Source organism: Centruroides vittatus, unplaced genomic scaffold (genome assembly GCF_030686945.1).
Source record: "Centruroides vittatus isolate TY-2023 unplaced genomic scaffold, ASM3068694v2 contig_986, whole genome shotgun sequence".
NCBI classification, from domain to species: domain Eukaryota; kingdom Metazoa; phylum Arthropoda; class Arachnida; order Scorpiones; family Buthidae; genus Centruroides; species Centruroides vittatus.
In genome coordinates this window covers 1,591,327-1,603,569 of record NW_027122655.1, presented here as the reverse complement: position 1 = coordinate 1,603,569, position 12,243 = coordinate 1,591,327, and the positions used below count along the sequence as shown (strand labels likewise).

Genomic DNA, 12,243 nt, shown 5'->3' with positions numbered 1-12,243 from the left:
CTAGCAGGTAAGCTGACCTTGCCCGGGCAAAAAATAACAAACATTAAGATTAGTTAATGTACAGTACGTCCGTACATCCAACTCTTCTATCTATTCTATTATAGAATTTGGTTTATATAACTACAAAAGTTATCTTACATAGGCAATCTTACCCGTTTTCACCGGGTGCAAGAATTAGGTCCCCTCTTCCCAGGCTAATTAGAGAATTTTTAGATGGGTCTAAAAATATGTTCGATTTTCCGCAAAAACGCAAAAAACCGCATCTCGAATAGAGTTCTTCGGGATAATCCTTAAACCTCTCCCCCCGCGGGGAATTTCCAAAAATCCCTCCTTAGTGTATATGTTATGGACAAAGTGATTAATTTGTTGGTCATTGTAATAAATTTCAATAATTTATCAAATTGACCGGTCGTTATGAATACTGCTATCATCTAGTCGGGCAAAGTGGTGATAATACGTTGAGGAGTGATCATCCGACATACGCTAGCTAATCAGAACTTACATCTGAGTTGCACATGCGTATTGCATTTAGTACCGAATTTTATGTGACCAGTAGTTAATCTTTTTTCTTTGACAAAAGTAACGATCATGGAGGAATCATTAAGTGATATGAATAATCGCTTCAACAACGTGATTAAACGAATTAATTAATAGCAGAAAAAGGCGAGAACAATCAAATTTTTACAAAATCAGCGTATTTCTCAATGATACAAAAAGTGAGAGTCAAAAATGAAAGTTACTTCTAAGTTACCTGAAGAATATCAGTTAATGGTACTTAGAAATATTTATTTTTTGTGAATTATTTCAATTTGTTTTCTGAAACCCGTGCTTTACTATTTGTTGAGTATTAGACACAAGATCGTGTTATTAATCAAACACATGGCTTCCTTTTCATCTTTATAAAATATTTCTAAATGAAATAAGTGGAGTTTTTTAAAATCAAATTTAAAATTCGGTACTAAACACGATACGCACACGCAACTCAGAGCTAGCGTATGTCGGATGATCACTCCTCAACGTATTATCATCACTTTGCCCGACTAGGTGATAGCAGTATTCATAATGACCGGTCAATTTGATAAATTAATCAATATTTATCACACTGCCCACCCTTTTTGGTCATTATTCATAATGCCCGATTAATCACTTTGTCCATAACATATACATTACCACAACGTACCTTAAAATAATAATAAAATTTCAAATTTACGAACAAACGAAAAAAAAAAATTAATTTATACAGATTCGCTGAATTTTGAACATCTGTTACTTAGAGAGTTACATTTAAACAAAACAAGCCGCAGCTCTCTCGCTAGAGCGGGGGAGAAGTTATTACCATTGTAAGGACCCAGACGAGGTCCGAAATCGCAAAAATGCAGAATCCTGTTGTGAAAAAAATAACGATAAATTATATGAGAGAGAGAGGAAAAAAACCTCTTGATCAAAACAGCGTAACGAAAAATGTAAACGACGAGTCTCGGGACGACGTCAACGCGTGTTAAACGACCTATTAATGTTCAATCCAAAGGTAGAACTCTGACACACGCGCTCATAAAGAGGTATAAGTTTGACACAAGTACTCAAGGGAAAAAATTCAACTTAGGAAAACAATTTCAGAAAAGGAGAAAAATTGAAGAGATAGGAAAATATCGCGTGATCGTTAGAATTCCAAAATGACAATTATAAACAACGGATTAAATTATGAGTACAGGTGTTGTGGTTCTATCAACAATTTTAGAGCATAGTCGACAAAGGGTGTCAAATAGACACCTCGAATCGGACCTTTCCCGCGACCCGACATGGTCTCGTTTTGCGCTTGAAAACAAAGGGGAGACCAATCGGGAAGCGAGGAAAGGGATGAGGGACCAATCGGCAAGGTGGATAGTACACGAGAAAAACTTATAAAAACTGGGACTTCAAGGTCGAGGGAGTTCTTTTCGGAATTACGGACTGCCTCTTATGGATTAAGCCTACGGTGTGTGTAGTGTCGTCGCCCGGAACATCTAAGTGTATCACCGCTCGTCCCCATCTTCCAACGGCCCTTCTCGTCCGCCCGGGACTGGATAGATCAACCAGCCGAACTCTCACGTTTCTGAAGATCGCTGAGATTTGGAACAATCTAACCGATGTAAGCATGAATTCGTCCAAATAAACGGTTTTCGAAATGTAAACACTTGTTACCATTTGCCTCCTTCGCAACCGCCCACATGCACGGGTTCCCTTAGGCTCATCCTGACGCGGGATTAATTGTAACCCCCTTGAAAGTCGGCAAATCTTACACCATTATTTACACTACGTCTCTACTTAGAGTCGATGCTATCGTGAAGCGACGCCGATTAGTGAGCCGTACGGTTTTCATTTATTTTTTATAAAAATTAAATGTACATTCAAAATATTTATGAATGGGCCACTAATTTTTTTTAAAAAAAATCTTAGAATTAAAAGTATTTCAATAAGAAATCAATAGAGATATTTAGATAAGGTTGAAAATATCGGATTAACTATAGAAAAAGTTACTTGTTATAAAGAAAAAAACTTAAAATTTATAAAATTTAACGTCAAATTTAATCGCATAATAAGTTTATACAGCAGAAACACATTTATTTATATTTAAAGTTTAATTTTCTATGCTCTTTTTGTCTTCAAAGTGAATAGTGCGTTTTATTATGTATGTAAAGTTCGAAATTATGGCGCAATATAATGTCAGAATAATCAAAAATTGAAATGAAAGTTCAAAAAATAATTACAGTAGAGAGTCGTTTATCCGAACACCGGTTATCTGAACGCTTTCCAGACAGACAGTGTCGTGCTGAATCGAACTTTTTTGATACTAGATTTACTTCTAAAGTATAATTTTTATGTTTTTCAATATATTTATTTTGTTTGTACAAAATAAAGAAATAACTTTTAACAATACAATAGCCTTGATTATTATAAAAATTTTCGTTAGACTTAAAATCGACGAAAATTCAACACGAAGCGACACGCAACGGAGAAAACTTTTAACATCGGACAGGTTAATATAATTCCCCAATTGATTCGGATAAACGACTCTACTGTATTTAGATTTTTGAAAGTTTTCGATTTGAAGCAGTTGTAGGCTATTTTTCAGAAGAAATATTTATTATAGTCTTAGCGTGTATTTATTATTATATCGTCGTTTGGAATATTTTGTACCGTGTGTCATACTTTATTTCTCGTTTGCGTTTCAAACTGAGATGATGTTCATCTTTTGCTGTTACATTTTTAGATATCTGTGTCTATCTTCGATAACATGGCCAAACGTTTTGCCGACAAAGATGTAGAGGAAGAACTGTTAGCATCGGACGAATCATTTACTCTATCGGATGCGAATAGCGATTTTGAGGAGGAAATAATGATGCACAACCCTCTACTAGTTCAGATACGTGGTCTCTGCCTCTCGAGAACAATTTCGTTTTACTAGTGTTTCGGTAGTGAAGATTGTTATAACAGATCCGGATAATGTGCTTGGAATTTTTGAGGAGCTGTCTAACGACAAGATAGTCGAACTTACAGCGGACGAAACAAATAAGTTCGCTGAAATAAGGATAAAAGAAGTGACTGATAGTTCTCTAGGAAGAGCCTGAGTTGGAAGCCAACAAATCCAGATGAGATTAGATTGTAGAGGAAATGCTGCTCCTGATGGGGATTGTCAGCAAGCCGACTCTGCAATCTTAACTTCTCAACAAATTTACTGATCAGAACGCCCCATATTCCCCGAACTAGTGGTAAGGGATAGATTTTTATTGTTACTCTCGTTTTTGCATTTTTTCAAGCAATGAAAACAAAGCCAGTAAACCGTACAAAGTCGAACAATTGCTGGATCTGTTTAGATGCAGTTTCCAGTCTGCCTACACTCACTTCATCGCGAAATATTTCGATAGATGAGTGTCTCCTTCTCTGGAAGGGTAGACTATCTTGGAGAATATATATTCCAATGAAACGCGCGAAATTCGGCATTGAAAGTTTTTTACTTTGTGAAGCAAATACTGGGGTGTGTGTGTATATAATTTTATAATTTATACGGGGAAGGGGACAGAAATACCAATAAACTTACCTGATGTCGACCCTTCCAGAGAATGTCACTCGACAAATGTCCTTTCGTTGATGGAGGAATTCCTAGACAAAGGATATTCTCTAGGGATTGATAATTATTATTCCAGTCCTTTTCTATTTGATTACATCGCGTCCCAACACACGGATGTAATTGGAATGGTTTAAAAAAAAAAAAAATCGCAAAGATCTTCCGAAGCAAGTTACATCCGCGAAATTAAAAAGGGGAGACACTAACGATGGTTAGAAATAAATCAATGGTATTGAAATGGAAGGACACAAGGATGTTTATATAATGAGCACCACACACGATGAAACCATGATGATTGGTAGATGAACCACGTTTTACTAACAGAAACTAAATGTCTGCGTCGACTACAAGCATCATATGGATCAAAAATTATCATTTTATAATTCGGCCAGGACACACAGAAAAAATATTACATCAAAATATATTTAAGATTTTTAGACATTTCACTTTTAAATGCTCATATTCACAAAGAATTGGGGGGAGACTACCTTTATACGATTTTTGATTGAAACTTGTTCAGCAATTGTTCGACAAGTATTTAGGGGGCCAGAAAAAGAACTATTCCAACTTCGTCTTCGGCATCTATCGACCGTCTCAGTAGTCGGCATGGCCACTTTCTCGGCCTCTATGAAACAAGCAAGGCTGACCGAAGAAAACTTAAGCCTTGCGTTGTTTGCAGCGCGAGGAAGAAAGAACGGACGTTACGTTTTATTGCAAGCAGTGTAATGTTGCCCTGTGCCCTAAACAATGTTTTGAAGATTATCATACAAGAGAAAATTTCGTGTTCACTTGTATATATATTTTTATTTGTTGTTATTGTATATTATCTTGTATATAATTTGTCTGATCATATTTTGAATTTTTTATTTTGTCAATAAATAAAAACATCGAATTACTGTTTACTTATTTAAACAAAACATGAATTACAAACTAATCGAGCACCTCCATTGTCATCTGTTTATGATATTTCTGTGAGCTCCTAGAAAATAAACTCGGGTAAAGATAAAAGTACTGTGACCTGTTTACTCTAAAATAGTAGTAGTAGTAGTAGTAGTATCAAAAGTAAAAAGTAATCAAAGTAAAAATAAGTCAACCACAGCTTTATAGGGCGTTTATAAGAAATCATCTTAGGACCAATTGCTTCTAAATTATCTATAAAGTAACAACAGGAAGTATTGAGTTTTGCGGGGGTGGTGGGTTTCCAGTGAGTTAAGGTCAAGACAAGTTCTTTTCTAAACAGTGTATAGTAGTGTTGTCACCATTAGAAAATCGCTGACCCGGACGGCAGGGCAGGTTTGTTTGAACAGAAGTTCCTGACGCATGCACAATGTCATTTTACAATGCGAAGAATAACGTGCATGCTGGTTCTAAATCAGGTTGCGCGTTACACGTCAGCAAAAACAGAGTAACATGGCGGAATGGCAGATGAATTTCAGTGAGTGAAAGGTCTTTCGTTGTTCAAATTGTGTAAATTTATAACAATATTTGCAAGGACTTTGTTTCATCGTAATTTCACAATTTCTACGAAATTCCCGGACAAAATTAATAGTTCACCCGGACAGTGAGTCAATTCCCGGACTGTCCGGGTGAAAACTGGACGGGTGGTAACACTAGTGTAACATTATTTCTATATTATTTTGATGATTATTGCAGTAATCGATTATACAACGGAAATTGCAAGCACTTGTTTACGTATTTTCTCTTAGGTCGCGACTCTACTAGCGTAAAAACGGCCGTAAAAGCTTTTAATCACGTGACCATGATATTTTACGCCTGAGCAGGTCGTAAAACCAACGTAAAAGCGAGTTGAGCAGTGTTCAACTTTCGAAGCGAATACGGCCGTAAAACGGTACCATCAACCAATCAGAAGTCAGTGAAATCTAGGTCATTGTGACACGGTGCGAAAATGGCGAAAAACGTGCTTTTGTGTACGTTCTCTCGTGGCTATTTAGAAAAGAACTAGAATAGATCTGGAAAGATTTATCGAAAGTATTCGTATATCTACGACAAGAGGTATCCCGATTATAATAATGAATGGCTAAAACACGAGATATGGACAGCCAAAGGAAAATCCTTCATTTAGAGCAGTGGTTCCCAACCTTTTCTAGGATGCGGAACACTTTTGTGAGCAATTTTCTTTAGCGGAACACTTACTTAAGTTAATATGAAATACATAAGCTTGTCATCAGTTATTTTATTAGAATTGAGCAATTATAATTCAAAATCTCTACTCATATTATTAACGCCAATTCTAAGACAGGAAAAAATATACCTAAATAACTTTAATGGGAAACTTGTGCCTGATGTTTTTTACATATTTCATTCAGTTTTTATCATTGCCTTTATCTTATTCGAAACAGTAGTACACTCCATAAGTACGAGTCGTACAGTACGTACATATATATTTAAGTTTATGAAAATTTTATGATTTTAATTTTTTGATATTCGGCGGCTCGAATACGATTGTACACTTTCCGATTTGCGACTAAATCTGCGGAACACTTGGGAGATGCTTACGGAACACCGGTTGCGAACCACTGATTTAGAGGAGTATATAATAAAAAAGCTAAACTTATAAGTGCTGTATATTATCTTAATAATATGATAATAAAAGTTAATATATGAAAGTAAAGATATTATTTTTACTACATTTGTAATTATAGTACAGAAAAAACTCGTAGAATATAAGCATTGTCTTTATATCGATATATCACGTATACAACCGTAATAGTACCGTCGTCGTAAAAAAACCTTCGCTAGCCGGACCTCCACTACAATCCGAGCACAAACGCAAATAGGTCACGTGATTAAAAGCTTTTACGGTCGTTTTTACGCTAGTGGAGTTGCGGCCTTATTACGTAACGGCGAAAGTTTGACTTCGCGAGAAAATTATACATAAAGTGACCAGATATGTTAGGTTGATATGCGGGACGCTTCTGTGTTGTGGGAACTAAAAATGGGATGGACATCCAACATACAATATATATAATAATAAAAACTAATTCATTAATAAATAATTTAGTAGAAAAATATATAAATACATAAATAAATTTAAGAATAACTCTTCATAGAAAAAAAATTTTTTTTTCACAACTTGATGGCGCTGTTTGTGTATCTGTCATGGTATGCCTAGAACGACCACTAGGGGCGCCCCTAGCTATTATTTAAATTAATAATAAATTCAGTATATTAGTATTGCAATAGGAATTTATTATTAAATTATTGATATGAATTTATTATTTATACCACGGAATGACATCATTGCTGCTAGAATGCCCACTAGAGGGCGTCCTGGGCTACTAGTAGTAAAAGAAAACGACAACTTTGTGCTCTTGTTAACTTGCGAACATGTTAAAAATGTTACATGACCAAATGCGGGACGTGTGGTCACCTTAACAAACGGTTCTGAAAAGATGTTGCCTGTGTAAAGTCCTCGTTTACAATTACTTTGTCTCCCTGACTAACCGCGGGGTGGGGGTGGAGTGGCTCGGTAATGTAGGTCAAAGTTTGTCAACGTACTTTTTAATAGTGAATATTTGACACTTTTTACACATTTTTCCAACGCTTTATACAATAATAGATTATAATAAGCGATTAGTTAATTTTTCCTGCGATTACACAATATCCGGAAGTAATGAGTTTCCCGGTAAATTTTTCAACTGGAAGCTTTTGATAAGAAATCTTGTCTAAGTAAAGTCGGTTAATGTTACCTTAGGTAGCCAAGATGGTGGCTCGTCTCTAATTCCAGCAAGGAAACAGTGGGACGCACGTTCTAACCTAACCTATTCTAATAAATTACCATAATTATTAGCAACCAAATTATTAGGTTAGGTTAGGTTAGAACGTGCATCCCACTGTTTCCTTGCTGGAATTAGAGATGAGCTGCCATCTTGGCTACCTAAGGTAACATTAACCGTAAAGTCAAACAACATGAAAACTAGTAGAATTACGGCTCTAAAATGAAGAATATAGCTATTTTTTAACGTCTGTTTACATTCTGACTCCGATCATGTGGCTTGATTCTTTGCGGGGAAATCCAGAGCAGGCAGTTCTGAAAAAACTCATTCGTTGAAGTTGATTCATTCATAATATAAATTACCAATTAGAGCGTAAAAGGCGTAGAAACAAAAATTTTAAAGCCAATTAACAGCAAGATCTTCCATAGACTTACTATAGGGAGGTGAAGTTTCCCGGAAATATTTATTGCTAGATAGTTTTGAAAACATATTTACTCGCCTAAATATTGTCGAATTAGCTAATTTAATGTCTAAGTATATTAAATTAGTTAGAGCTAAAAAACGATTTAAAAAGCGAATTTATTGCGATTGTTTACATTTTACTTCGAAGGTTGGAGGCGGGGCTTTTCGCGGCAATTTATTCCTTTCACAAGTCTGTAATTAGTTAAAGTAATGCCAACAAAGATAGATATCCAATAAAACCTTAGGAGTTTCCCTTTGATTGTTTTCAGTCAACTGTGTAGTTAGTTAACTGCGATGATTTACTATAGAATGGTAGGGGGATGTATTTACCAAAATATGGTAACAAAACACATTGGCTTAAACAAATCGACCTACAGAAGAGCGATTCAAAGCTAAAATCGCTGTAAAACTGGAATATAACGCAAGTTAATCAAATTTCTTTGATTAATTCTTCAATTAATTTACATCTAAGGGCGTATTTCGCATCATCAATTCACGAAAAGTCACGTGATATACGCCTATCAGCGTCTAACCACCCGGAAAAGGTTTTAATTAACTGTGTACCAAATTTAACTCCTAACCGTTTGGGCTCTGCGCTTATCACCATCAATCCATCTCGATTATATTATAAAATCCGATTATCGTTATTCTTGTTGGCTTCGTCTTGGAGTAGCTTCGTTGTACACTACATGCTTGCTTATATAAGCTAATACGCGAATTATGTAAATCTATTTCATTAAAATCCACATGGCTAAAAAGTATGTCGCGATTTATATTGATAAATTAAAAGTAGAAATCTCCAGTCAAAAGTGACCCTACGGTGTGCACTCGTTGGCCGATTTCGTTTGGAAATTGCGTCGTTGTTCAGAGTGATATTTTCGTTGAAAATAACAATAAAATACAACCTGGCAGTTAACGTAATAAGGATTATAACTTGCGTTATCGCGAGTACCGGTCGGAAAGAAACTTCGAGGAAACAAAAACCGAAGCAAAGTTAGGCCAGGAACACACACGTGTAAAATTGTGGCAGAAAACTGAATCAGAAATCAGCTTTCAGTTCAGTTTCTGTTTTACGCTTTTATGCCAGAACACACACACGTAAAAATTCTGGCCGAATAGGAAATACCACTGCCACTAACAGTGCTAATTTTATTAATTTTTTCCTCTCATATATCCTTTTGTACTGTACGTTCTATTTTTTCTCCGCTATAATATAAAAAATTTAAATTAATAGACTTGTATTCCGAATTCAAATAAAGAACATGTGATCTAAATACTAGGCCTATATATCAACTCTATTACACCTACCAGTTATTTGAAATTTTGCACCTATAGCCATCCGTAAATGTTTAAATACACTGTCTTTATACATGACACTGATGTGGTCGAACTGATTCGATAAACTCCTCTATTTCATTTAGTTTTCGTTTTTCCGAGACAGTCACAATTGTACGGTTAAACCTCATTGCTGCCATTGTTAGAATAAAAACCACGTGTGTACTTTGACGTCACAGAAAAGACTTCTCTTTATTGGAGGAATTTTGGCGTAAAAAGTAAGACATGCTCTACTCTTTTTTCAGTTCTGTTTCAGTCAAAATTTCAGAATTTTTACGTTTTCTGTTTTATGCTACATTTTACTTCGAATTTTACGCATGTGTTCCTAGCCTCACGGAGGAGTATATTCCCGCTGACCGGAATTTGTTTCCGGTGATTTATGCCGCGAGTTAAAGGCGCACAAACGAACATTTTCTGGCGGATGTGAAAATTTCGATACGGAATGCTCCGGGAGAAAGAATAACTCGAGAAATCGGCGGCCGTTTCGTATTTCTTTCGGGACGTCAGTTTCGGAAGAGCCGCCGCCCAAGAAAATTCATTTAAAGCCGAGAAGTGTGATTTTCGCCGTTTTTAAACCCAATGGCATCTTTCCATATAATAAATTAGCTCAGTTATTTCCCCGCTTTAAAGAAAAATTTCATCCGGACAAAACGAGCATAAATACCGTCGGAGACGGACGAATCGTCAATGTTTTCGTAATTCCAGTCTGGAAAAATTAAAAAATATCGGCGGAATTTACCAGAACATTCTTCGATTAAAACTACAAATCTTAACAAACGGAAAAAATCGCATCGTCTGCCGGAAAACCGGCTAAATTACGAGTTAGTTTTCAGTGGATGGGCCAACCCCTAAAATTTCCAAAGGTTTACGTACCTTTCCGACCGAAAACTCGGGCGCAAAATAGTTTAAGGACTAGGCTGGAATGCCCCGTCGGAAGTGGCCTAAGATTAATTTCTAATAAAAGTTTATAAATAATAAAAATATAAAGAAGAGTGGAGTCGGAGATATCCGTCGTTTTCCTTTTAAAACCCAATCGCACTTAGAATTTGTCCTGATTCCACCAGATTAAATCCAGAAATTGGAATTTTCCGATTTATTTTATAAAACGAGAGCGTTTGGGGAAGAAACTTTATTTTCTTTTTGCCGCTAACACGTAGGACGATTATCGCCACCGACGTAACTTGGGAGGCAGAGGCGGAGGAACCTTGGGAGGTAGAGGTGGCGGCCGATCCATCGGAGGGGAAACGCTCGCCTTCAGCACCTGAAAAACAGGCGAGAAATTAATAAATCCGTTTCACACTAATTTTTAAGCAGGATTAAAGAAAGTCGACGACCGATTCGGAAGTTAGTAGCGCCGAGATGACCACCAATCGTCGATGACGTTCTATTAAAGTTACATTTCTATGCGCTTGCGGGAAAGATGCTATTCCCGTTTTTCGGCGCGCGCCACAATCGAATTTAATTTATTTCAAATTAATAAAAACCGCGTTAATTGACATTCGTGTAATATAAATGGCATTCTACAATTCGTGTTTAAATATGCTTAAGTTAAATTAAATGACAAAAGTGCATTAAAATTAATATAAGTAGCCAGTTAGTTAAAACTAAAAGTAGTAAATAAATTTAAAAGTAATGAAATAATAATTAAAACTGGCCTTTACATCGAAACTGAAACAAAAATTAAAATTGAAATCAAATCAATTGAAAGATGGAAATTCGGAAAGTGTGGATAAAATACTTGCTGTCTGTCCTGACTGATTTGCTTCTATTTCATGCAGGCAGTCAGAATTGAGTCTCTCTATTTACAGCACTTCTTTGTAAAATGGTGTTGGCTCTTTTCAGTTTGACAGTTTGCTTATTATAATAAAGTGCCTTTACAGGCATTTTAATGCGTGAAATACAGAAAAAAAGGTAAAAAAAAAGCTTTGTTGTGGGGAGCGGGAACGGATTAATTTATACCCTGTAATTTCTAATATAGTTTTACCATTATATTGACGAGGGGCATAAAGCCCGAAATTCACATCCTTTACAAAATATAGAAAATAAAAATCCACTTTTTCCATCAAGAGGAATGTTCCTGTGCGATAAGTTCTCAATAGCAATTTTATGCTTTGTTCCAAGGAACATAAAACCAATTGAGAGAACAGCAAGCAATCAAGTACTAAGAAATTATAATTGTAAAATAAAGTGTAAGCACGACTTTATACAGGATGTCCTGCAAGGACGACGTCAGTCAATGGGCCAGGGGGGCAAGATGATGTAAATTGATAAAGGAGATGAATTGTATGTAGGTAAAATAGAAACGATTCATAAAGTTTTAATCATTTACTATGTACCGGAAAAGAAATATCTTAATTAAAACATTTTTTTTAACTTACAAGAAGCCTAAGAAGATTATTTTAATTAAAACTTAGCATGTAAATAATTTTTTTCGAATTTCTGGGGGAGGGCAACTGCCCCCTCGGTGTCCCGTAAACTCTCCAGAGCGAGAATCCTCGACAAAGAACTTGCATGTACGTCATCTCACGTGACCAAATCGTCATCGCCCCGTCTCCTGTGTCATTTTTGTGCCGTGCTGTTCGTGAAGGTATATATAGTTTGACT

General features: G+C 35.9%; 1 protein-coding gene across 5 annotated transcripts in view; it reads right to left on the bottom strand.

Moving 5' to 3' along the window:
* Positions 1-10,753: 10,753 nt before the first annotated feature.
* The window catches only part of LOC136985988 (axotactin-like), a 219,451-nt gene continuing 217,961 nt past the window's right edge, over positions 10,754-12,243 (bottom strand). For all 5 annotated transcript variants that reach the window (XR_010882413.1, XR_010882412.1, XM_067283412.1 and 2 more), the window contains one exon: positions 10,754-10,900. Coding sequence is in view for 3 of the 5 variants with exons in the window: in XM_067283412.1 (XP_067139513.1) it covers positions 10,802-10,900 (99 nt within the window). In the remaining 2 variants the exon portion in view is untranslated. The remainder of the gene's footprint in view (positions 10,901-12,243) is intronic.